The sequence below is a fragment of the Pygocentrus nattereri genome, chromosome 14 (genome assembly GCF_015220715.1).
Source record: "Pygocentrus nattereri isolate fPygNat1 chromosome 14, fPygNat1.pri, whole genome shotgun sequence".
Classification (NCBI taxonomy): Eukaryota; Metazoa; Chordata; class Actinopteri; order Characiformes; family Serrasalmidae; genus Pygocentrus; species Pygocentrus nattereri.
In genome coordinates, this window is record NC_051224.1 from 33,599,111 (window position 1) to 33,626,783 (window position 27,673).

The window sequence follows — 27,673 nt, forward strand, 5'->3', positions numbered from 1 at the left end:
ACAGGATGTCACCAGTGGGGCTCTGGGTCTAAAATGCTTCATTCCAGAGAAACGCAACCGAGTCAGAGTTGTTTATAGTGGTGGAGATAGGAACCAGACGTCTGAAGACTTTAAAGGGGAATTCCACCAGTTTTACAAAATGTCTACATAACTCAGTGGTTGAGCTAAAGCATGCGAAGGCATTCAGAGTAGTTTGGTGTGAAGCGGTTCATTGTAGAGAATTGCTGACCGATTTCTTTACAGTGGTGGTGATAGGAACCAGGTGTCCTGATGTCTACAATGCAAAATAGCCATTTTGTTTACCATCTACAACCACCAGTGAACCTACACGGGCCTTCTGAGTTTTTAGATGGAATGTTAATGATGATAAAATAGTGGAAAACCAGTTTTTTTGGGGGACTATTTTGCCTTTTAACACCCTTCATGTATCCTTCCACCATGAACGGATTGAGATGATAACTTCACAGGAGAAGGAAGAAACTTACTTTACTCTTAATGTAAGTCGATGGAACCAGAATTTTTTTCAAGTAATTTTGGGTTGTTTCTTTTGGTCCATTCATCATGACATTTGTGCACAATGTAAAGGGCAACATGCACTTTCAAATTATGTGGAGATACAAGGTTTTGCTCTGATATGTTGGAAGCTGATATGCTGGCCAACCACCATGACCAGGCTGGGTAATCAGCTAAATGAGTATAAGACTAACAAACCATCATTTTCAACAAGAAAATGGACCAAACCATCAAAAGCAGTCCTGTAGGCTGACATCACATCGACAGGTACTTGTAAATGTGTTCTTTAGCATCATTTATTTGAAAGGTACCTTCTGAATGAACACCTACACATTCAGACTAAAGTTGGTTGTTGCAACACTAAATCTTGAGGATCTGATGTCTTTTGCACAAGCTGCACAAAGATTGCATGCATTCATCTTTATCTTCGAACTGGATGTTTCACAAGTGGGTCGTTCTCATAAAACCGCCTCAAACCTCGTTCATAAATATGTGAGGGACAATCATCAAGCAGATCAATGACATTCTTATAATAAGATCAGTTGGTGCTCTATAAGGCACAGCAAAAGATCAATATTTGTTTTTTTTATAAACTTTTAGGGCGTCGCCTCACAGCAAGGAGGGTTCGAGTCCCCGGGCCAGGCGACCAGGGTCCTCTCTGTGTGGAGTTTGCATGTTCTCCCCGTGTCTGCGTGGGTTTCCTCCGGGTTCTCCGGTTTCCTCCAAGTGTCCAAAGACATGCAGTCAGGCCAATTGGACATGCTACACTGCCACCTAGGTGCGAGTGTGAATGTGTATGTCTGTCTGTCTGCCCTGCGATGGACTGGCGTCCTGCCTTTCGCCCAATGACAGTTGGGATAGGCTCCAGCACCACCCCCCTCCCAGACCCAGAAGGAGAAGCGGCTTAGATGCGTGTGTATAAACTTTTTTGGCTCTTTTAAAAGCAATAATCCTCATTCTCTGTTCCACACCATGTCCATACATCTGTTTCTCATTACTGATGCTGTCTTTTTCTTACTTTTAAGTAAGTCAGTGAAAATGATTTTTTATTTGTTAAAATTGAAAAATACTTTTTCTAAATTATTTTTTTTAATAACTCACTTTAAAGCATTGTCAGACAACAGTACAGAAATGAAAAAAGTTGAGAGAAAAAAACCGAGTTGTGATGAGATTTTAGTCACTTCAATTGGAACGTTACTAAAAAATCCATTTAAAATCAATTACATCCAATTTATTTCTAATCATTCAACCAGGCATAACTGCTTACATACCCAACCACCCCCCCCAACCACCCCCAAGTTGGTTCCCAGTTGTCAGGTTTGTGAAAACAACCCAAATGTCATAGTAAAAGACGAGACGGGTTGTGTGGAGTAAACTCAACTTAGAAAATATCATTTTAAGGTATTATTTTAGTTACGTTCCCTGAATAAATGTGTCCTTGAGGGTCCCACCCCAGTGACAAGAGGGGCTCTGCCCCAGAGACAGTCTCGTACCTTTTTTCTGAAAGAGTCAGTGTAATCAATCTGATTTACCGCCACCACCATTCTCGCTGCAATCCGTTTTGAGTTCCGAGTTTTTCATTTAAAGGAGTAGTGCTTAGAGATGGTTGCTAAGCAGTGATTGGTTGAACACTGCGTCGATCATTGTTTTGCAATGATGGTCAATTATGGGCCAGAAGATGATTTTAATTGGCGGCACGGTGGTGTGGTGGGTAGCGCTGTCGCCTCACAGCGAGGAGGGCCTGGGTTCGATTCCCCGGCCGGACGGCCAGGGTCCTCTCTGTGTGGAGTTTGCATGTTCTCCCTGTGTCTGTTTGGGTTTCCTCCGGGTTCTCCGGTTTCCTCCCACAGTCCAAAGACATGCAGTCAGGCCAATTGGACGTGCTAAATTGCCCCTGGGTGTGAGTGACTGTCTGTGTCTGTCTGTCTGCCCTGTGATGGACTGGCAACCTGTCCAGGGTGTATCCTGCCTTCCGCCCGATGACTGCTGGGATAGGCTCCAGCATCCCCCCATGACCCTTACGGAGAAGCGGCTTAGAAAATGGATGGATGGATGGAAGATGATTTTAATTAGAACATGGATTGTAAAATCAATCTGATGGCTGGATAAGAACCATAATTGGGCCAGACACGGCTCACAGCATTATAACCAATAAATGAAGTGTTTTAAATCTTAAATGACATGAGTTTTTAACCATCACTGTAGTGAGTCAGACTAAACTATGCAGAACCAGGGTTTTCCTCCAGGATCACACAGCTGTGAGAGGTTGAGGCAAGGTTACTGCTTTGCACTGACAAAAGATCACAACTCACAAATGAAAACAGACCACATGCTGAACGGTTTATTTCCATTTAGAATTCAGCTTGACTGTGGATTCCTCACTTCATATGTCCCTTATAAATACCTTCACACATGAACATAACATGTCAAACAAATAAAAGGGCACATCCCAGAAATAACAACGGATGAAAGTGAGTAGCCACCAACTAGCGTTATTTAACTGTGTTTTTGATGGTCTACCAAGTCTTTCAGGTGGTTGTTAGGAGACCAATTTTCTCTGCATCTTTAACAATTTTAACTTCAGTTTCAGAAACGTTTGAATCCTGCAAGTGGATCATCATACATCTGTTCAGAAATTCCTGCAAAATGAGTTACTTGTACTTTATAGCCGTTTTGGCTGGAAATTTAATACCTGAAGGGTGGTCTCTGACTTTTGCACTGTAGGTCCAAGTCGTTGCAAAGAGATGGAGGCTGATGGAGACTTGAAGACGTGCTCAGATTCCGCAGAATGCTTAGATAAGGCCTGCCCTTATGTTTTTAATTTGATGTACTTGGCCACAAACGCGGCCGAAATGTCCCTGTAGGGTGTGTCGGAATCCAAGCGTGTTGGGGGGATTCTGCAGAGGGCTCGGAAACGGGGGGAACGCAGGAGAAGATTGTGACCCAGTCCAACGCAGCTGGAGCTTAGCCAATACAACGCCATGGACTAGAGAGAGAGAGAGAGAGAGAGAGAGAGAGAGAGAGAGAGAGAGAGAGAGAGAGAGAGAGAGAGAGAGAGAGAGAGAGAGAGAGAGAGAGAGAGAGAGAGAGAGAGAGAGAAGAAATGAGAGACTCATGTTTTCATGCTTTGTTCTTCTGTAGCTGTGGAATCTGATGAATGAAGATTAAACATGACAGGGATGAGATATTCCATCTAAATGGAGGCTCTCTGACGGCAGGAGGTGCCCTTTCTTGGTGCCTGGTTCTGGCTTTGAGTGATGTACACAAATTTTCTTGTGTATTTAAGTTTAGACAATAAGCAATTAAGATGAAATTGATGATTGTTATGCCAGCAATCAGACACCATTCACAGGGTTCACATGACCTTTCAAACCTTTCCAGATAATTCAATGAGACTCTCAACGACCCATTTAAAATTCCATGACTATTTAAGTGACTTCAGTAAAAGCAGAGTGTACTGCATACTATACTGCAGTAGCTACAGTAGCACTCCATAAGACATAACTGATACCCTGAGAGAGAAGAGGATGTTGGGCTTATGTTACCTTAGTTCTTGATTCTCGTTTTAACACTATAGGGTGTTGGATTATGTAGGGATGCTGAAACTATAAAGCTTGAAAAACTGTTTGGCAACTTGTCTTTTTGCAACAGTGGTAGATCAACACAGTTCTTTCTGGTTGACAACAAATAAATGATGAATTATTTAACTTTACAACACACAAAAAATATTTCATTCAAGAGGTTTGCTGCTACAACCACTTAGATAACCTGAACTTGGTTTTGAGCACCACAAGCTAAAGCCTACGCAGCATGGTCAGAACATTCAAAAACGTTCTTCTGAAAAATATGATTAAGTAAATAATAAACAGCAGTAATGTGCCCAACAATGTGATTACCATGCTGGCATTGTGGTGTTGCACAGCTCGCATCTAACCTGCTGCAATACCATAAAAAACCCCCAACCACCAAGGAAGGTAGCCACTTAGAGGCCCACCAAACATTTATGCCCAAACATTCCAGGCACTGAGGATCGAGAGCTGGGACAGGTCATGGTTTTGTGAGTTCCTCCACATGCTAGAGTAACAAGTCCACAGTTTCTTTCTGTTTAGATAATAAACAATAGTAATTAAACAGTTTGATAATGAACAGTTTTACCTTGGACAAAGTAAAGCAAGCTCTCCCATTGATGAGGCCTTCAGGAGCTAAACTGAAAGCCTAACCAATGGGAGAGCCTGCTTGGTTGTATCTCTCTAGATACCACAGAGAAAGCCGTTGTTTGGACAATTCTCCATTTGGCGCTTCAAGAGTTTAAGCCTTATATTACCAACCAGAACGTAATAACAATGTAATAAGTGCAGCACCAAAACAAGTTTAAACAAGAATGATAATTTAAGTGACTTGAGTAAAAAAAAAAAAAAAAAAAAAAGCTAAAAATGAGACGTTCTGCTAAAACTTGACTTGAATCCTGGAACACATCATGGGCCATCATGACACAATAAGTCCAGTAATATTACAATGTCTTGCCATCATGAAGGTTAATTGTCATGACATACGTTAATGTTTGATGTCATTATATAGCATCTGTCATGACAATTAACAGTAACTGCCATGACCTGGTCACTGATCAGTATAATACATATAATAATAGGTTTAGACCTCGGCCTTCTACGCTGTAGACTGGGGGTTCATTCCCTGCCTGGGCAAACACACTGCGCTATACCAATAAAAGTCCTTGGGCAAGACTCCCAACACTACCTTCGCCTATGTGTAAAAGTATCAAATTGTAAGTCGCTCTGGATAAGAGCGTCAGCCAAATGTCATAAATGTAAATGAACAAAATCTACTATGACAAGTCATATGACCTCTGCCATGACACATTTATGGCATGTTTATGTCTATGTTATGTAGCAGGGTTCAAGTAAGGTGCTACCCAGCTTTTTTTTTTTTTTTTTTAAATTTTACAGAAATTATCAGTCCTTCTCCGAAGGCCTAGAAGCCCTAAGCGTTCTCTTCTGGTATATGGGGGGGGGCAGACCTCAGAACCGTGGTCAACCCTGTGTTGACTTTCTCTATCGCATTTGGTTCTGCAACTCTCTGTTGTGGCGTTCATCTCTCCTATGTAAGCAGCATCTAGACACAACACTAAAGGCTTTGATGGCCACGGCTGATTACAGGAGTGTTCAAGGCCCAAGGGTAGTGCAAACAGCCCAGGAGAAAGAACAAGGGCTCGATGTTCCCTTTGCAAGGAAAAAAAAATTTATGTGAATGTGTTTTGATGGTTACAGCTCCCTTCCATGAAATGGAATAACGCTAAAATACATATTGCCTTGCTTAATAACATCAGACCTCATTCAACTGTTCAATTCATTCACCAATTCATTCACCAATGTCACCAATTTCTTAATTGGGATTTTTGGCTTAAGTAAGAACAGAATCTACGCTCTCAAGAGCACGAAGGTCTGTACAATTCTGCGGTTTAAGAACACGTCATAAATCTGACTCAGACTTTAAGACCTTTCTCAAGAACAAGTTTAAGAAAAAACTTTGGAACATATTGGTGAACAAGGCCCATTGCATCTTACAGAACAACAAAAACTAGAACTGCTGTTTCATATATTTTGCTAAATCAATTAAAACACTGTAGCGTGTAAAGTTTAGCAATGGTTATTTCTGCCTGGTTTTCCTGACTTGTTCATTGACCAAATGAACACTAAGCGTGGAGCTTCCCAGCTGTCTTAACAGTTTTGTTGGTTTCTACTACCGTACTTAGAAATAAAGAAAATGTAGACGATGCAAAAACAAGCCTTTCAATTAGCCATTGGCCATATTTAAGGGAGAGATCATGAAAGATATGAGATCATGATAGCTATGAGCTTGTAGTAAAAGTGGAATTCCAGAATTTCAGTATAATTAAATCATTAGTTAGAATATGAACGTCGTCATCAAAAGTGGTCCGATATGAAACGTGGCGCTCTGGTGATGGGAACCAGAAATCTGAAGCTTCTAAAAGCTACATGTCACTGTACCAAATTTGTTATATTTATGCTTTTTTTTAAAGATCATTTTGGCTTTTAAAATTTTTAAAACCCCATTCATGGTGGAGGGGTACAGGAAGAGTGTAGCCAAAGTAGCCCCCAAAGAAAACTTCTGACCATTATCAATATTACACATAAAAACTCAGAAGACACAAGTAGGTCCATTGGTGGATATGAATAGTAAATATAATAGCTATGGTTGCTGTAGACATTGTGACTCTTGGATCCTATCCCCACTACTGTGGTATCAGTAAGTTTCTCTTCAGTGAACCGTTTCACATCAAACACTTAACTTTGTTTACATCTCAACGACTGAACTATGCAGAGCTTTTTATGAATCAGTAGAAATTTCCTTTTAAGAACCATATAACGGAAAGCCGCCGTGGTTTGGTTTGCTAGTAGGTGAGATATGCTTTTATGACACTAACTTGGTAAATAACTACATTAGATTACCTGTCAAAAAGGTATCCACTACAGTTTGGTAGCAACAACGTAGTCAAAACATTCAAGTATGGACAAACTATTTATTTAGTAAAGCCGAAGGGAAAACTAGAGATGCCATCGACCTGATACCAACGATTAGTATCAGGGCGATATCATTAGGAAATGTTAGCTCGGACATCGGATGGAAAACAGAATGATCCAATTTAATCCTGTAACAAATCTGTCCTGAAATAGTGCTCACTCAAACAGTATGAGTGGATGTTACCCATGTAGGTCCTCCTGTGGGATAGTAGAGTGGCTGAGTAGTCTCAGTCGGAGTTTAAGCCTACTTTTTAGATGCTCATCTTAAAGGGTGCATTACTACACTGTTTCTATACTGTTCCTATCTTATTGTTTTCCTGAGCTCCACTCGTGACATTTGTGTGGTTTAATGCACCGGTAATCGTCTCATAACCACTTTCTAACCTCTATTATCCACTGAACTTGCATGTAAAAGAGCTCTGTTTTGATTGGCTGTCCTGTAATGTGCCTTGTTTGAAAAGCATTCATTCATTCATTCATTTATCCATTCATTCATTCATTTTCTAAGCTGCTTCTCCCTCAGGGTCTCAGGGGGGGTGCTGGAGCCTATCCCAGCAGTCATCGGACAGAAGGCAGGATACACCCTGGACAGGTCGCCATTCCATCACAGGGCAGACAGACATACAGAATCACACGCACACTCACACTTAGGGGTGTGAGGCATATCCAGATAGCCTGGCTGCATGTCTTTGGACTGTGGGAGGAAACCGGAGAACCCGGAGAAAACCCACGCAGACACTGGGAGAACATGCAAATTCCACACAGTCGCCCGGCCGGGGAATCGAACCCAGGCCGTGAGGCGACAGCGCTAAGCACCACACCACCGTGCCGCCCAGGCTAAAAAAAAAAAACTTCACTTGCATGAAAAAGCAAGGCTAAACTGCTCTAGACTGAACAGGCAGATATACAGTCGCACACAAAAGTTCGAAAACCCCTGGTCAAATTACACGTTTTGTTCAGTTTTAGAAGTGAACAAACTTCAAATATGCTATTCTTTCTGAAACGTTTAGTGCCCAATTTATAATTATTTGCTGTGAGGTGACAAACAATGGAAAAAACAGTGTAAAAAATACAAATGTGCCATAACTTTTGCACAGACCACAATATATATATTTTTTGTACATTAAATTTGACAAATGAAAAAAATTGTGCATTAAATGTGCAGAAGTGTATTCCCTGTAGATGATGTTTACTTGTTTTTATTCAAAAATACATGGGGCCACCAAAGTTTTGCAAGGAAATGTATTGTTTTCGATTGGAAACAATACTTTTTGTAGCTTAGTTGCCATACATACTGTATGAATGCAGTTTTGAAACTTTTATTTTTAAAAAAGTGAAGAAAATTTGATCTCCCATGATATGGGCCCTTTACATGGAGCACTTCAACTAAAAACAGCTTATTTCAAAGCTTAGTAAAGAAAAAAATATTGTATTGGTCTTTCCAATAAAAATAGGCTTTCAATAAAAATGTATCAGTTTTTTGGAAAATATTACCAATAATTGCCATTCATTACCTATGCTGATAAACAAATGAACCATTTTTGCATAAAACCTGTCTACTGAAAAAAAATGAAAACATTCAAGATAGAGAGACAGACAGAGACAGAGGCAGTCAGAAAGTGAATGAGAGGGGGTTATAGGGGCACCCAGCAGTAACAGTTCATTCCTCCATGTTGTTAGATAAGGTGGAGCGAGATGGATCTGCTGGAACGATCTCTGCAGAACCCAAACATCCTAAACCTGCTCTGGAGTGTGACCAGCCTAAACGGGGCTTCAAAAACCCACCCTGATCCTTTCTCCCCCTTACACACCCCATCAGATGCTGCAGACACTGCAGAGATGTACCACTGCACATGGGATGCATTCAGCACCTCTCTGATGCTTTTGTATCTGGAGTTGGATTTGGTAAACAGATAAACGGTCACGTTTTATTTACAGTACGGGAGGTGAAGCATGACTTTCGCAGACTTTGAGCAAGGCTACTAGAGACACAACAAAAACATGCATGCACAATCGCATTACTGCACCTGTGAGGATGCATACACTAGTGTAACTATAGAACTAGTGATTGTAGTAGGGGGTGTGGCCAAAAATGTATTTCAAGGTATAATCAAAGTTTCTGATGATATTGTTGTAGATTAACAACGGCTTATTCTCAGAAGTCTCTTCACTTTTAAATAAGAAATAATTTTAAGACATTAACATTCAAATAAACCTTGAATATTTTTATTTCGCAAAATGAAAACTAACCTGAACAATGTACAGATAAACCCGAGCAAGTATTGCTTTCAGGCACCAAGGGCCTGGCAAAAATGGTGCTGATGTCCACAAGGCCACTGCTCGCTTCGTATTTGGCAGCTTTTTGTTTGGATTTTCCATTCCACCTTAAATGCCTGAATGTAATTGCTGCACCATTTAAGGTGGAATGGGAAAAATGAATAAGAAGCCAACTTCAGCTTCGCCAAATTTCTCAAGTCATTTGCCAGACATGGTCGGAATTTAGAAAAAAAAATCTATGGTGCTTTCAAACCCACCTTGTTTGGTGTGGACCTATTAAACTAGCTCTTTAGTTTGGGCCATTTTGCCAGATTTAACACTCCACCTGTACTCAGGTGGGCACTAAACAAATTAATCATGGTTTAACAAAAATTGTAGCTCTCAGTCTGCTTGCAAACAAACCCTGGTTCGGTTCAATGCTAGTGGGAACACATTGCTTGTGATGGTTTGCACCAAATGAGGAGAACCAACAAAAGATCATGCTTTTTTTGCTTCTTCTTTGCTTCTTCTAGCAGCAAATCATTGCTATATTTTCCACAAAATCTTTACAGATGCTCACTTTTTCCTGCAGGACAAGCGGCTGCCAATAACTGCCGATAAGCAATACAATAATAGTGAAGATATGCTTTTTATGCCGCACTGATTGCAGATGTTTTGCATGAGTGTTTTTTTATTATTTTGATACACTGCCCTTTTTTATAGCTCAAATAGTGGCAAATGTGTGAGTAAAAGAGCATTTAAATCCCAAGTTACACTTGAAATTTGGTCTACTTTAACCCTTGCAGCGTGAAACCATCCAAAACAAATGAAAAAGTTCAGACTTTTGCAGACGAACTAGGCGTAAAAACAGCCTTACAGTTATTCACGCTTCAGTACCGACTGGTCTGTGGCTTGTTTCATAAGCTCAGCAATTGCTAGGGTGGCTCTGTTCCAAGCTAAGGCTAACCCCAAGAGATCGGCCATTCTTTTAGTCCCTTGAATATTTCAGATGCAACACAATAGACAGCAGGAGGTGAACAAAGGTCTACAGCATTTTCCACTGAAATGTGACAAACATTCCTGACTCAGACATCCCTCTCAGCCGAACGGGGCAATGCTAGCATAATTTGTACTATTTCTATGTGTATTGTGGCACATGTATAACAGATATGACAAAGCACATACCAGTGGAAGAATTGGGATCTGGGATCTCAGACAGCTACACATCCTTTCAGACCCATAGAGTTGTCTTTTCACAATGTAAGGATGGACTCCTTGGTTAGGAATCCCATTCTCTACATCTTTAATAATGTTTTAACTCAGTTTTAGAAACTCTGCTTTTTTCCCCACTTATTTTCCTTTAACTTTACCTTTTATCTATCCAATGCATTTACATATACCTGCCTATTCAGCCTATTGCAGTCTTGCCCCAGCCATGTTTAGTCTGTGAAGGAGCCACAATACACGGCAGCCAATCATAAAACAGAAAATTAAGTCTTAAAAGGTACAAAAACAGCCTGTTTAATTCTAAGGGATGATTTCAGGTTGGGAAATGGTCATGAATAAATGAATGTTTCGGTACATAAATCCACACGAATATTGTAAGTAGATGGAAAAAAACAAACAGAAGGAAAAAGTAGCATGCAGGGACATTAAAAATAAAATGTACTCACCGAGGGGACTGCAGCCGCCAAGGGAATCATCGCCAGAGAGATTCCTCGGATGAAGTTGGTCACATACTTCTGGAACTTTGAAGCGTCGAGCTGCCTCAGGGCAAATATCTGATAAACACACACACCAATGACAAACTCCAGGATTGGTACAGAGTCAGTAGGGCATGATCAATATGACAATACGATCACTGATCCTGATTTTACGGAGCTAAAAATTTCAGTAATACTGGGAAGTACCATAATCCAAAATCATAATTCAGTGGTTGGAATGTAAACAAAGTAATTGAGGTGGTATGATGTAAAATGGTGTACTGTACATAAACTCTGATTTCTTTAATGATGATGATAGGAACCGGGGGCGGCTACGTCAACAATGCAAATATAGCCATGTTATCAAAGATATCACACACCATCACAGTCACCAAAGACATCACACTTGTTTGAACTGATGCTGATTGACTGAGAACCAGCTTTTCCCTAGAGCTGTGACCTCAATCCTGCCCCTTCCTGATGTCTGAGATGACTCTTACTCAAGAATGCATGCACACATACATATGCGCGCGCATACACACACACACACACACACAGGACCTTTGAGATATACATGTATACATGTACACACCTGCTTTCACTCTCAGTCACTATTACCAGATGCTACTCAGAATATAACATCTTATTTATTAATATTTATTACACCAAACTATCTGTAAAGACGCAACTTAGTTATGTACCTACACTGGTTATTCAGTTTGAGAAGCTCACTAAAGGTTTGAATCTTGTGGTAATCCCTTTGCATTTACTGTAGTCAACACTTCTCTTGAATGTTGACTTCAGAGATTTTCTTCACCATGGAATTAATTCTTCTGCCATCTACAACAGCTGTTTTCTGGAATCTTCCAGGCCTTTTGGTGCTTCTAAGCTCCCCAGTGAACTGTTTCTTTAAAAAAAAAAAAAAGCTTAATCTACTTAAACCACAATCTTTCTTTGATGAATTTGTTTTGATTTTTCAGCCTAATGATGGCTCTTCGGAATTCATATTGAGAGTTAACAGCAAGAGATTCCAAATACCACTTTTAACTGAGTGGTCAATTAACTGTAGACATGTGATCTGTTTACCTGTCAATCACTGGACCTCAATCCAGTCAAGCCTGCATTTTACTTAGGCCCAATCCCATTTCACCGTTGCCCCTACCATTTAGCCCATAGCCCTCTGTTTTGCCCATTCACGTCTAAGGTTAAGGGGTCCCAATTTTAAGGTGTCCCAATTTTTAGGTGTTAAGTGTTAGGGCTATATGGCCCTCCAAATGGGGTGGGGATTTCAGAGGCACATTCCAAACAGTGTTGCGACAAAATAAAAAAACAGCAAGACGGCTGCAAGAGTGACCAAAGAAACAAAAAATGTATTTTCTCTGTTAAAAATTACAATAACCATTGTATTTCATTAGTTTAATGTAATTTCAATTTATTATGGTCGTTTTCTTCACAACAAGCACAAAAAATTGCCTAGCATGCTAATGTCTTGGTAAGTAGCTAGCTAACTTTCCCGTTCCACCTTAAATAGTCCAGCAGTTCTGACGGCCTGAAGCACCAAAATGTGACTGCTGCACCATGTAAGGTGGAACAGGAAAATCTGAATAAGAATCTGGTGAATATCTGATTCTGCTTCGTATCACCAAAGAATTAGGAGTGGGTGATCATAAATGTCTTATAGCCCCTCTGTGAGTCTGTGAGATGCCCTAAATGTAACTAAAGCCCAGCAGTGAGGAGCTGAACTTTTCCCTTCTCTGCCATCACTGAAGACGGGCCAGGTCACCTACAGAGCACCGCTAGTCACCTGTTAATGAAATAATGTTCTTTTTTATTTGAGGGTTGTCCCATTTTGTAGGGGAAGATTTCAACCACTACCCCATGTAACTCAGTTCCAAGGGTTTAGGATGACACTCGAAAACAAGGGGTAGGGGAAAAAGAAGAAATGGGATTGGGCCTTACTGAAAACACCCCAACACCAACCAGGAATTGAAGGCCTGCTAGAACTTCACCAGAGAAGAAACCCAGCGTCTGGTGATGTCTAATACTATTAAAAATGGCAATTTAATTTATGTTTATAAATTTGTGTAAATACTTCTGAGCCCCTAATACTGGGGGCTACGTAGGAAAATGGTTTTAATTCCCCCACCTGATTAGAATGTAAATCCCCTCAAATTAAAACTGAAGGTCTCATATATTTTGTTTAATTTCAACTCCAATTTCCTGTGGTAAGCTAAAATAACTATTTGTTGACAGCCAAATATTTATGGACCTGACTGGCCATATTTTGCGAGATCAGACCAAATCTTCAAGCCAGTTTTTCTGAAAACCTCAATACTGAATGCTCTCCCTAAGAAAAACATTTGACCTGACAGCAATATTTGTTCTTAATGTGAGTAGAACATCTTACTGTACCACGTGTAACGAGTTAGGAAACCAGCTGCCTGTCTTGGTTTCAGCCTGAACTGAACGATTCACCAGAAAGAAACAACAGGCCAGAAATAATTTCATGCCTTCATTAAAGAGGATTTGTGGCTAAAAGTTAATGACCCTGACTTCCATTTATTAAAATCCATTAAAGCTTTATGTGATAGGACAGTTTCCTGGAACGAGATCAAGCCTAGAGTTGGACTGGGATGGAATATATTCTGGAATAAGATTTCATCTGTTTTTGTTAAACTGGTCATTGATGTCTTTTCACTCTGGACTTGATAGTGTTTTATATAGTCTGTGCTGTTTTCCTGGCCATCACTCTTTTTCCAGACAGGCTTCAGAGGGCCTCCTTAGGAAATTAGGGCTTGGCTTGCTAGAGTTCCATCTTACATAGAAAACCATCCACCCTCCCTCAGCACTACTGTGTCCTGCTTCAGGAGGGTCAGCTGACGTCCCCCCCATCCGGTAAGACAATAACCACAGATATAAATACTGTGTTGAATGGTGGGTGGATAAAAGCATTTTTCCTGCTATGAATGAAGGACCTATTAAAGCGAATGCTAAATAAAACGACCTCATGGACCCTCACAGTGCAAGTACTATTTGGACGGTGAATCACTCTCAGCACTGCAGTAACACTGACGTGGTGGTAGTGTGCTGAGTGGATCAGACACAGCAGTGTTGCTGAAGCTTTTAAACACCTGTGTCACTGCTGGACTGAGGATAGTCCACCAACCAAAAATATCCAACCAACAGCATCCTGTGGGCAGCATCCTGTGACCACTGATGAAGGACTAGAAGATGACCAACAAAAACTGCGAAGCAGCAGATGAGCTGTCGTCTCTGACTTTACATCTACAAGGTGGACTGACAAGGTAGGACTGTCTAATCGAGTGGACACAGGGTTTAAAAACTCCAGCAGCACTGCTGTATCTGATCCACTCACACCAGCGCAACACATACGAACACCCCCCCACAACGTCAGTGTTACTGCAGTGCTGAGAATGATCCGCCACCCAAACAGTACCTGCTCTGTGAGGGTCCATGGGTTCCTGGCCACTGAAGAACAGAGTAAAAGGGGGCTAAGAAAGTATTACAGAAACAGATGGACTACAGTCTGTAACTGTAGAATGACAAACTGCACCTATACAGTAAGTGGAGCTGATAAAATGGACAGTGAGTGTAGAAACTAGGAGGCGGTCATAATGTTATGCCTGATTGGTATAAATACTAATGCTAAAGTGCACAGCATTTTGCTAAGCTGCCTCCACTTGCTTTCATTTACTACCAGCCTAGTGAGTGAAGCAGTTCTTTAATACAGATAATCAGAGTCAGGTTCTTCATTCATACACTTCATTCAGAAGGGGGATTCCACCCATTTTCCAATATATCTGCGTAATTCAGTCACTGAGAAGTAAGCTTGCAGCACGGATCCTAACAAAAACAAAACAGAGCTCATATCGCCTCGTATTATATTCTGAAAGAACTACGCTGGCTGCCTGTATTTATCAGGACAGATTTTAAAGTTCTGCCACTAGTTTTTAGACTCTAAATGATGTCACCACAGAATATTCCAACACGTGATCGAAGGCTATGTTCACATAACAAGCCTCGGTGCTCCTTTCTGATTTTTGTTCAGACTTCACCTTTCCTACATAATGGTTCACATTCGTGCAGACATGAGACTCAAATCTGTCATTAACATGAATGAACCTGCATTTTGAAATGACCCGCATTCTCACACACACATTCTCATTCTTCTAATCAGTAATAGTCATTTTTCATAATCTAAAAAAATGGTAATTAAGATTAAGTGACCCTTATTAGTCCCACAACGGGGAAATTCCACCTCCGCATTTAACCCATCCGTGAAGTGAAACACCATACACACTAGGGGGCAGTGAGCACACTTGCCCAGAGCGGTGGGCAGCCCAATCCGCAGCGCCCGGGGAGCAGTTGGGGGTTAGGTGTCTTGCTCAAGGACACCTCAGTCATGTGCTGTCGGCTCTGGGGATCGAACCGGCGACCTTCCGGTCACGAGGCTGGATCCCTAACCTCCAGCCCATGACTGCCCCTAATGTTGGTTTATGTTATGTCTTTAATAATAAACGATCAAAATCAGGGTCAGTCTATGGGTGGTAAAAAGAAATCCCATTTCAGCCCTGACCCCTACCACTTCGCCCTTACCCCTCTGATCTGCACATTCACAGCTAGGGGTAGGGTGTCCAGATTTTTGCTGAAATAAAAAATGAAAAGTTATGATAACTAGCTGACTTCAGCTTCATATCACCAAAGAATGAGGGGTGGGCGATAATAAATACACCCCTCTTTGAAGGCATATGATGCCCTATATGTAACTAAAGCCCAGCAGTTACTGAAGGATGCTGAACTTTACCCTCTTACTATCACTGTAGACTGGCAGGGTCACCTACAGAGCACCACTAGTAGACTTTTAATAAAGTGCTGTTCTTTTTATTTGAGGGTTGTCGCATTTCGTAGGGAAGACTGACTATTACCCCTTATAATTCAGTTCCAAAGGGCAAGGTGACATGCAAAAATAAGGGGTACAGGTAATAATAAGGAATGGGACTGGGCATCTGAATCTGTCTGCACTGTAATGCTCAGAGATCAGCTGAATATGGGTCTCACCTCAGTGATGAGCAGGTTGACGAGGCCCAGAGACACAGGAATGATCCAGGTAGAGTCTGGTAGTGTGAGGTTTGAAAACCACAGAGCGCCCCCTGCTGCTAGCTCCTCCTGCAAACCTATGAATACAGAAAATGCGTCATTTTTAGCTACACTATATGGGTAAAAGTATGTGAACAATTAGACGATTGTACGCTTCCAACTTTGTGGCAACAGTTTAGTGAAGACTCTTTCCTGTTCCAACATGACTGCACCCCTGTGCACAATAAAGCAAGCTCCATAAAGACATGGTTTCATGAGTTTGGTGTGAAGGAACTCCAATGGCATGCACAGAGGCCTGACCTCAACCCCACTGAACACTGCTGGGATGGACTGTAACATTGACTACCAGGCCTTCTTGTTCAACATCGGTACCTTTGATGCCAGTGAGTTAATAAATGCTTTTTTATTGAATGGGCAGAAATTCCCACAGATACACTCCCAAATCACGTGCTTTCCCAGATGAGTAGAGGTACAAAAAAGGGGTGGGTGTTAATAGTGTTATTGTCTTTGGTGCATGTTACAGAAAAAGCCATTGGGTTCATGTAAATCAGTCCAAGAAAAGGCTTGAGCCAATTCAGATTTCAAGAAACTGGAATCAGAATCAGCCAAACAATTATGATAAATGTAAATAAATAAAAAACCCTAGTAACTGTGCAGTAGTAGATGGACTACAGTCAGGATTTATAAACCTAAAAAGTGCATCTATATGGAAGGTCTACTTCATAAAACTATGTACAGCTGCAGTTTTGGTTTTCCACATCTGACCACGTTCTTCAACTGTGAGTCACAGCCAGTTGCCATTGTTGTTGGCAATTCCTCAGCTGAACAGGGCATGTCAGGCAATCTGCCCAGCTCTATCTCTGGACCTCAACGCTGTCTTGCAAACAAGACAAGTACAGGAATTAGCTTTGGACAGAGTGCATCCTGCTTTTGTGAGGGCACCCTTTCTTATGCATAAAAAAATGAAAGACACTAGTTTCCTGTTACTGTAGCTGCCTGTGCATTTCTTTTAAAGGTCTTCCTTCACATACATGATGCACAGGTTTTCCATGACTCTGCCTCTCAAGACAATCTGCCTACGTGCCAGTGAGAAACAAATATCATGAATTTATCAGATGTAAGCCTGAGCCTTTTCAAACAGGACATTTGAGAAAGACCACTGTGGATAATGGATTACACGCAAGAATGGACAAGTCTCAGGTCAGTTCTGACAGGAAGGAGAAGGAAGCTAAGTGAAACAGGACTACTGTGATGCAGTTCCTTCCAGTCTAGAAACATTAAGCCCCCTTCCTCATGTCCCCCTCTGTCACTTCTACTTTGGGTTGAATGATTTGGGGAACATATCTAATAGTGATTTTTCAGACCAATATTGTGATTCTATAAAGGAAGGTCCAGGCCTCTTTCTGCTCAAGAAGACCAACACATCCCTCTTTTGGCCTTGAGGCTTGAATGCATCATGCAGGACCACCAGTTAACAAGATCTGTGTTATCAGGTTACGTTCCCTGTTTAACTTAAGAAAACATTGAGTACAGTGGAATATAATTCAAATTGCACCCTTTCAAATGACAATTTCAATATAAAAAAAGATTAACTGTTCAGCTATGGCTGGGCAATATGACAATATTCATCGTTTTGTGGTAAATTATGTACATATAGTGCATATCACTGGTCCTTCAAGCCACTTTGTCTTATTATTGGATTACTGGATTATTGCAGAGTGTGATATGCTGAATACAAGTCATTGTACTCATAGATTTTGATAGTATTTTTTGATGTCTGGAAACTATATATTGTGCCATATCATATATCGTGAAATTTTCCACATCATATATTCTCATATATACTTCTGGAAATAATATGACTATCAAAACATTGCAATTCTATTCTCAAAGTCTACTGTTTTTATTTTTATTAACAGTGGCCCTAAAACGCCTGTTGACGGAATACTTGTGTTTGTGTATCTGCCCTAGTCATACAATAGTATTACTTACCACTGACAATAACACCAGTGTTTTTTCCTTATACTTCAAAAACTACATAAAATCCTCACTTATAACTGAAACCACTGGACAGTTGCTGGATTCTGCAAATGAAAACGTTGAAATACATAATTACATAATGCAAATTAAACCATGATTAAACTACAACTCTCTATGTACAGGGGAATGAGCCAAAATGACAGCCCGACACAATCGATCATATACACTCACCGGCCACTTTATTAGGTAGTAAAAGGTTGAGTCCCCTTTTGCCTTCAGAACTGCCTTAATTCTTCATGGCAGACTTTCAATAAGGTGCTGGAAACGTTCCTCAGAGATTTTCGTTGGTTATTTGAGTTACTGTTGCCTTTCTATCATCTAGAACCAGTCTGCCCATTCTCCTCTGACCTCTCACATCAACAAGGCATTTTCGTCCACACAACTGACCGCTCACTGGATATTTTCTCTTTTTCGGACCGTTCTCTGTAAACCCTACAGATGGTTGTGTGGGAAAATCCCAGTAGATCAGCAGTTTCTGAAATACTCAGACCAGCCGTCTGGCACCAACAACCACGCCACGTTCAAGTCATTTAAATCCCCTTTCTTCCCCGTTCTGACGCTCGGTCTGCACTTCAGCAAGTTGTCTTGACCACCTCTACATGTCTAAATGCATTCAGTTGTGGCCATGTGATTGGCTGACTAGCTGTGTGTGTTAACAAGCAACTTTACCTAATAGAGTGGCCGGTGAGTGTACATACTACAGACGTAACAGAAAGAGTCTTGCTGAAAAATGGAGGAATATTCATGTAAGAAGATGAAGTTCATTTCATACTGCTTTGGATACTTTTCTAGATGTAGGGGTTGGGAGCACGTGCTACTCTCTTTAGGGCCTGATGACTGAACAAGCGTGAAACATTGCGGATTGAGACCGAGCCAGGGTTTAGACCTGAGAGCAGCTTACCAGCAGGGACGTGTCCTATTCCCATGCTTAGATTGCGCAAGGAAAGAGAGAGAAACACCCACATGGGCAGCTGAACCCAGATGAGCAGACTGGCTTTAAATGGGTGGCAATTGTCCCTCACATAGAGTTCAGAGACGATCCGACGCAGGTTCTTCTTAAAATGGTATCTGCACAGAAAAAAGGTGCTAAACGCGTCAGAACGAACAGCCACAAATATATATTTTATTATTAGGGGTTAATATTAGCAATTACACTACAGGCCAACATTTTGCAAGCAAACACTAATTTTGTAAAAACACGATTTGTCTTAAAAGGATATCAAATAACATGCAACACAAGAATAAAGCACTGACCTAATGCCTGCAGCAACAGCATATAACTGAATGCGGACGACAAAGTTTTAAGTGACATACACTATTTGGCCAAAAGTATGTGGACACCCTACTAATTGTTGAATTTAGGCAAATCAGCCACACCCATTGTTGACATGTATAATACCATCAAGCACAGTGTATCGCACCAAAGAGCTCAAAGACTTTAAATGTGCACAGCATGCCACAATGTTGATTTAAATCTCATATTAAAAGGTATTTTATTTAATATTTTGAGTTAAATGATAACTACTATTCACAATATATATCATGATTTTTATTTTTTATTATACAAGGCATTTTCTATCCTCATTTCTTAAACCATAATTCCTGTTGCACAGCTTTCACATTCATTTTAGAACCATACACATATACTGCCCATCTCTGTTAATCGTTCTGTACCCATCTAAAACTTCATCTGCCATAATTTTGAACAAACTGAACAAATGTAAGAAAAAACTTAGAGAGATACTGATACTGATGCTTCATTATCTCCAAACTTGAGGGAAAAGAGCCTCGCTATAACATAACAACAGCCAAGCCTCGTGTTTGTGAACTGAGAGCAATTCTCACCTGCATGTTTTCTCGGACCAGCCCTTCTCCCTGGCTTTGACCGAAATCTCGTAGCTTAGCTGCCTGGCTAGCTCTGCTATCTCCTTTTGCAGTGCTTCAACCTGGCTGAGAGCAAGAAGATCGTACAGTTAACTCTTCCACACGCTGAGCCCAAACACACCCACATCACAAACTTAGAATCACCATCCAGCTTATTACTAGGTGTCCGCTGTCCACTTTATGAGCTCCACTTACATCAATTGTTCACTACAGTGCATCCGGAAAGTAAACAGCGCTTCACTTTTTCCACATTTTGTTATGTTGCAGCCTTATTCCAAAATGGATTGAATTCATTTTTTCCTCAAAATTCAACACAATAACCCATAAGGACAAAGCGAAAGTTTTTGTTTGAATGTTTTGCAAATTTATTAAAAATAAAAAAACAAAAAAATATAAATCACAGCCTTTACCATGACACTCAAAATTGAGCTCAAGTGCATCCTGTTTCCACTGATCAGCCTTCAGCCAACTTGATTGGAGTCCACCTGTGGTAATTCCAGTTGATTGGACATGATTTGGAAAGGCACACACCTGTCTATATATGGTCCCATAATTGACAGTACATATCAGAGCACAAACCAAGCCATGAAGTCCAAAGAACTGTCTAGACCTCCGAGACAGGATTGTATCGAGGCACAGATCTGGGGAAGGGTACAGAAAAAATTCTGCAGCATTGAAGGCCCCAGTGAGCACAGTGGCCAACATCATCCGTAAATGGAAAAAGTCTTGAACCACCAGGATTCTTCCTAGAACCGGCTGCCCGGCCAATCTGAGTGATCGGGGTAAAAGGGCCTTAGTCAGGGAGGTGACCAAGAACCCAAGCGTCACTCTGAGCTTCAGCATTGCTCTGTGGAGAAAGGAGAACCTTTCTTTCTGCAGCACTCCACCAATCAGGCCTGTATGGTAGAGTGGCCAGACGGAAGCCACTCCTCAGTAAAAGGCACAGGACATCTTGCTTGGAGTTTGCCAAAAGGCACCTGAAGGACTCTCAGATCATGAGAAACAAAATTCTTTGGTCTGTTGAAATAAAGATTGAACTCTTCAGCTTGAATGCTAAGCATCACGTCTGGAGGAAACCAGGCACCGCTCATCACCTGGCCAATACCGTCCGTACAGTGAAGCATGGTGGTGGCAGCATCACGCTGTGGGGTTGTTTTTTGGCAGCAGGAACTGGGAGACTAGTCAGAGTCGAGGGAAAGATGATAGCAGCAATGTACAGAGATGTCCTCAAAGAAAACCTGCTCCAGAGCACTCTGGACCTCAGAACAGAACAACGACCCTAAGCACACTGCCAAGATGACAAAGGAGTGGCTTCAGGACAACTCTGTGAATGTCCTTGAGTGGCCCAGCCAGAGCCCAGACATGAGAGATCTGAAAATGGCTGTGCACCGACGCTCCCCATCCAACCTCATGAAGCTTGAGAGGTTGTGCAAAGAAGAACGGGAGAAACTGCCCAAAAATAGGTGCGTCAAGCTTGTAGCATCATACTCAAAAAGCTTGAGGCTGTAATTGCTGCCAAAGGTGCTTCGACAAATTTTTTTTTATTTATGATTTTTTTTATTATTATTATTTTTAATAAATTTGCAAAACATTCAAACAAACTTTTTTCACTTTGTCATTATGGGGTATTGTGTGTAGAATTATGAGGGGAAAAAATGAATTGAATCCATTTTGGAATAAGGCTGTAACATAGCAAAATGAGGAAAAAGCGAAGCGCTGTGAATACTTTCCGGATGCACTGTATACACACTGATCGCCCACTGTGTTAAGTACACCTTCTTCATTTTGAAGTTCTGCAGCTACAGACTGTAATCCAACTGTTTCTCTGCATAATTTGTAAGCCCCCCTTCACCAAGTGCTTGGAAACTGACCACTGATGACAAGCCAGAGGATGGCCAACAGCCTGTGCATTAACAGCTTGGTTACAGTTTCTGATGGTACACTAGCAAAGTGGAGCTAATAATAATAATAATAATAATAATAATAATAAAAATTAAGTGGCCAATGGCTTTAAATGCACTCCCTACAACCCGAAATGGCAAAAACTGGTCCCAAAACGCCATTATTTCATAGAAAAGTCTGCCCCTTGATCTCCCTCTGAAGGCTGGACAACAGGGCAAATAACAGCACCGCTAATGTGGACTCAGAAACGGAGTCTTGGGACCATGGGGGTGGCTAATATATGGGAACAAAAACAAAAACACCGACTGCTTGTTCTGTCAAACATTTAACTGGGACAAAGGATGATTTCCCATTTCCAGAATGGGAAATCTGCACGGCTCTTTCCCCCTCATGAGCACAGATCTGATATGCTTTAACACTCAAAAGAACTGCAATGACCAGAACATGGTAATGTGACTTTGGCATCAGTTTTGAGAATATCAATTAAAACGGGTGTAGGAAACAGGGGTCCTGACCACTGAAGAACGAGGTAAAACGGGCCTAACAAGTATGCAGAGAAACATGGACTACAGACTGGAATTATATAACTACAAACTGCACCTATATGTACATATACATACAAACACACACACACACACACACACACACACACACACATTATATATGTGTATATAATAAGTATACCTAGTAAAGTGGCCAGTGGGTGTAAATAATGTATATTTTTTACATTATATATGCCATCATATATAAATGTCTCTGCAACCGGGCTCTGAAAGCCACATGGGTAGGCAGCTTTCAAGCATTAAATCGCAGACATCACTATTTGCCTGTGAAATACAACCTCAATGATCAGCACGAGTGAGCTGTCTCAAGGAACCACCAGGCAATAACAGCATACATAGACTGGGAGACCTATTAACACTGTATTACAGACGATACAGACGATTTAAGAATAACAAGGCTCAGCTTTAAATTTGAAATTAGTTCAAGAACTGTGTTTGGTACAAAAGTTGGGTTCATTTTCTGCTTCTCATGATCCAAGTAACCCCAAACACATCCAATGATTTTGAGGTCTGGACGTCTTGGTAGTCAGTCCACTGTTCTGAGAACACCAGCAGCTTCCAGGCTTGCCTGGGGAGCTTGGTGTGCATGTTTTTTCCTCCCTTATGGGAAGCAAAAACATCTCCCAGCTGGGAGAGTGAGAGAGCAGCTTTTAATAAGATGGGGGGGGATCTCCAGTGTTTGCTTAGAACGATCCGCTGACCTCCGTTACATGCCTCTCATGTTTCTGCTGTTTTTAAGTAAACGATTCAAGCACATGCAGATGCTTGCGCACTAATGGTCACTTTATTTATGTCCAGCTTGCTCTAAACACAAGCTAAGTCAGATTTACTTGATAAAAAATGCCTGCCATAAACATCTAAACTGAAGTAACACTGAAACTAGGTGTTTAAACAATTAGTCAATTATCTGTTATTTGACCAACGCCACCATTAATCTGGAAGTGTTCATCTAAAAACAGTTCCTATATGAAATGGCTTGTCTATCCTTGAACCTGAACATCGTTTTCAAAACTGCATTAATGAGGGCGAGATCGGATTACTTCTGCCTCGTGGGTTATAAAGCCCCCGGTGCTGCGCTGCGGAGCAGCGGAAGTGCATTCTCTGGAGTGATGGCACTCAAGCCAGCACCGCTGGGATGAGTTGGAGTAACGTTTGGGCTCCAGAACCAATCATCCAACATCAGCACCTGACCTCATTAATGCTATTGTGGCTGAATGCAATCAAATCTTCACAGCAATGTTCCAACATTCCAAGCCTTCTCAGAAGAGCAGAGGCAGTTACTGTAACATGCTTGGAAAATGGCAGTTAAAGGACGACAGGGTGTTTCTGTCTCAAGCTTATTTGACGTCACTAAGGCTTTGTCGCCCCCTCAGGTGACGATGGATTAATAATTAATAAATAATGAACTGTTCAAACTGTTTCATTAACTAATGAAAATATCAATATTTCTTAATAATTTTAGCCCAATGTGTCATTCTACTTTAAATGTGACCCCCCACCTCCGCCCCCTCCCAATCCCCCACCACAAAGCCCACACACTGGCCCTTATTTATCAAAGATCTGACCAAATTTAATGACATACAAACTATTGTGGATGTGATCCGTGAAAGTGTGGCACAGCGTGGAAACAAGCAGAGATGTGTTCAGACAGTGAATCCGCTTTAGACTGTAAAATCAAGCGCCAGCCTATCAGCACCTCATTTACATATCATTTACATGAAGCACAGCCTAATTGTTTCAGATGTTTCTGCTCATAGGTGGAGTTTGAGGCCGAGCACTAAGCATGCTGCTCCCCTGACGGACTGTTAAAATCACAGCGACTGAAAAAGAACACTTTTTTAAGACAGTAGAATGATGTGATTTTTTTAATGTGATTATTTACGTGAATAAAATTAATTGCTGTATTAATGCACAATGTTTTTTTATTTTAGCTGTCTTATTTTTTTGGGCTGTGTCCATTGTAGAACACAAAAGCAATGTAATATGTCTTTAAATGGAACATGGAATAGTTGCAGCATTTGTTTTTACCTATGTCCATGTACAACAGGTACACCCACTTCTCTACTGGACTTACATGTGCATAAACTACTTATGATTATTTTTATATATATATATATATATATCCCTGCTCTAATAAAAGCCCCCTGACTGATACGAGACCTTTGCAATGATGATGGTCTGGTAGACGGCGAGAGGCAGAGTGACGGCTGTGCGGAGGGCCAGTGTGGTGCAGATGATGCTGGCCCACCAGGGCAGTCCTGTGGTCTGCTGGCCGAAGACCAGCAGCTGCTCCATCAAGTGGACAGGTCCCGAGTCTGCTATGCTTTCATACCAGCCGGGCCTGGCCGAGCCGATGGTCCGGCAGGGCTGCAGTTCCAGATGCCGTGCGGCTAAGGGGGTCGCAAACAGAACAGGCTTGGGGACGAGAGGATGAGCATAGTGACCTCTGGTATACACACCGTGAGAGATACATCTGACCTGGGTTTTCCCTGCTACCTGGTTACCATGACAACAAAACCGTAGGGGCCAGGTGGTCACAGTGCCGGTCACTCTGAACCACATCACAGTGGGGAACCTGAAAGGGAGCACAGTGATTTTAGATGTTGATACGGATGGCAAAAAGTAATATTAATGCTCAGTGGCAGAAAAATAAATAAATAAACAAACAAACAAACCACTTACTATTTTGAAGGTTTCGGATGAACAAGCCACAGAAAAAGCCTCATACTCGCAGGCATTCACTCGCTGGTGAATTACTATGAGCGACTTAGCTTACCGAACAGGGCATTCTGGTCCGAAACTAGCATTTAATGTGTTATCTGCCCACAATGCAGCATTTGCATTGTGCAAACGTAAAAAACTGGGAATTCTAACTACAGTGATAAAGAAACGCCCATCTGGCTTCATTCCACTTCAGGCATCTAGCTGTCTCCACTCAAAAGTGCTTGTCATTTTTCTGGTTTTCAAGTTTCTTTCACCTTCAAGATGCATCACCTAAAAGGGATTTTCCAAGTCTTTAAACTGGAAAATATCAGACTACTGCGGCACCACTCTAGGAAGTGAGCGGTCATGTTTATATGGAAGATCATTCCCACCACTTACAATAAAAAATACTCTGCATGTAATTATTTCTTCCTTCATTCTAAAGCGAATTCCTATGCCATTATTTTGAGACTTTGTCATGATTTTGAAATGCTCATTTTTTAAAAGATACTAAGTGATTATATTAATACACATTTATTAATTCAAATATAATTTTTTAAAATAAAAATAACGACTTAATCAACTAAAAATAATTAGATAGCATCTCAAAATAATAGCACAGAAACGCAAAAACAAAAATGTTACAAGAGATGAGAAGAGACGCTTTTCATTCTGAGTGACTTTTTAATGATTACAACCGTTTTTGCGTCCTCGTCAAATTTATGAACTCTGAACCATAAAACTGGTTCTGTGGCGCTTTCACCAGAGAGAGAGAGAGAGAGAGAGAGAGAGAGAGAGAGAGCGAGACAGAGACACAGAGAGAGAGAGCGAGAGAGACAGAGAGAGCGAGAGAGACAGAGAGAGAGAGAGAGAGACAGAGAGAGACAGAGAGAGAGAGAGAGAGAGAGAACGAGAGAGAGACAGAGACAGAGAGAGCGAGCGAGAGAGAGAGAGAGAGAGAGAGAGAGAGAGAGAGAGAATAAAACTACAGAGAGAGCGACAGACGACAGAGAGAGAGACAGTTAAAGGAGCTCCACAGAGCCGGTGGAGCAGCAGGGTCCTCACCTCCTGCTGATTCCGGCCGCTCGGCGAATTTTCGGGGAAATAAATAATCAAAATCGGCCACACGACATTCAGCGCTGCACGGCACGGCACAGTGGCGCACACTGATGGCGTCACCGCGCCACATCGACCAACAACCCCTCTCTTTTTTCTTCCTTTTCTTTACATTTACTAATAATATGTTTCTCGTGCGTTTAATTATTTTGACCTATGAATTAATACAAAGTATTATTGTATTATTATTATTCAAGTATTATTGAATTATTTCTTATTTATATTACAAGTATGACGTCATACCAAAAAGTAAACAAGCATGTATTGTTGTGATGCGATATGCTAAACAATTTCCCCAAAGTTTCTAATAATCTTCATTCTACAAAACAGTCTGCAACAAAGTTTACCCATGCATACAGCTGCACACTATTTTGATTGATATTATTTAGTTTAATTACCCCATTCTATAGCAGCACTGACCCAGTCTGCCAAAGAGACAGACATTTATGGCATTACAGCAACTCTTGGACTCTTGGTTTTGTATTATTTAAGGCATCACAGGAAACGTGGCTTTAAGTGATCTTTAATGATATTTACCGAACATCAGTTCCAGACTGAGACGAATGAATGTGTTTATATGTGTGAGATGAAAGTGAACTTGAATGGTCACTGATAATGCAGTGAACCTCAGTGTCCTCAATTATTCATGTATCCTAGATGCAGAGTCCCAAATATGAAGCTTCATATCCAAACAGCATTTCCATAGAGTCATTTACTTCACTCAGATATAAGTACAACAGGGCAAAGACGAGTCTCCTCATAATGCAGCGCTGTTTATGTGCGTACTGTAATGCTGACTGTGGTTCCTCATATGGGTGACCAATTATGTTAGCTCTACTGGACAAAGATGAGTTTCCTCACATGGTTGGAGGCAGTTATGTTGGTACTACAGGAAGAAAATGCACAGACATACAACATACACTATATTGTCAAAAGTATTTACTCATCTGCTTTCATACGCATATGAAATTGAGTGAGATCCCATTCTTAATTCATAGGGTTTAACATAATGTCAGCCCACCCTTTGCCGCTATAACAGCTTCACCTCTTGTGGGAAGGCTTTCCACAAGGTTTAGGAGTGTGTTTATGGGAATTTTCGACCGTTCTTCCAGAAGCGCATTTGTGAGGTCAGACACTGATGTTGGATGAGAAAGCCTGGCTCACAGTCTCCACTCTAATTCATCCCCAAGGTGTTTTAGGTTGATGTCAGGCCTCAGCTTTTGAGGCCAGTCAAGTTATTCCACATCAAACTCACTCATCCATGGACCTTGCTTTGTGCACTTGGAACAGGAAGGGGCCGTCCCCAAAGTGTTCC

General features: G+C 41.2%; 1 protein-coding gene and 1 non-coding gene across 2 annotated transcripts; both read right to left on the reverse strand.

The window, feature by feature from the left end:
- Nucleotides 1–2,832: 2,832 nt before the first annotated feature.
- Nucleotides 2,833–26,417, reverse strand: LOC108432443 (cytochrome c oxidase assembly protein COX18, mitochondrial). The gene is made up of 7 exons (XM_017706265.2): nucleotides 26,308–26,417; nucleotides 24,700–25,114; nucleotides 20,036–20,136; nucleotides 19,092–19,258; nucleotides 16,112–16,227; nucleotides 11,003–11,110; nucleotides 2,833–3,499 (listed from the first exon to the last, which is right to left on the reverse strand). The coding sequence occupies exons 2-7, from the start codon at nucleotides 25,099–25,101 to the stop codon at nucleotides 3,323–3,325; spliced, it is 1,071 nt and encodes a 356-aa protein (XP_017561754.1). The 5' UTR covers nucleotides 25,102–25,114; nucleotides 26,308–26,417; the 3' UTR covers nucleotides 2,833–3,322.
- LOC119265188 lies at nucleotides 22,725–22,861 on the reverse strand. Its single transcript, XR_005131472.1, has one exon. It is a non-coding gene; the product is annotated as a small nucleolar RNA SNORA84 (small nucleolar RNA).
- Nucleotides 26,418–27,673: the final 1,256 nt, after the last annotated feature.

Bases quoted from the DNA above. Each gene is read 5' to 3' on its own strand.
- LOC108432443 (XM_017706265.2), bottom strand. From the start codon at position 25,101: ATGTGGTTCAGAGTGACCGGCACTGTGACCACCTGGCCCCTACGGTTT. The intron at 19,259-20,035 runs GTGAGAATTGCT...TTTTCTGTGCAG, and splicing joins TGGTCCGAGAAAACATGCAG to ATACCATTTTAAGAAGAACC. The intron at 16,228-19,091 runs GTAAGCTGCTCT...CTGTATTCATAG, and splicing joins AATAGGACACGTCCCTGCTG to GTTTGCAGGAGGAGCTAGCA.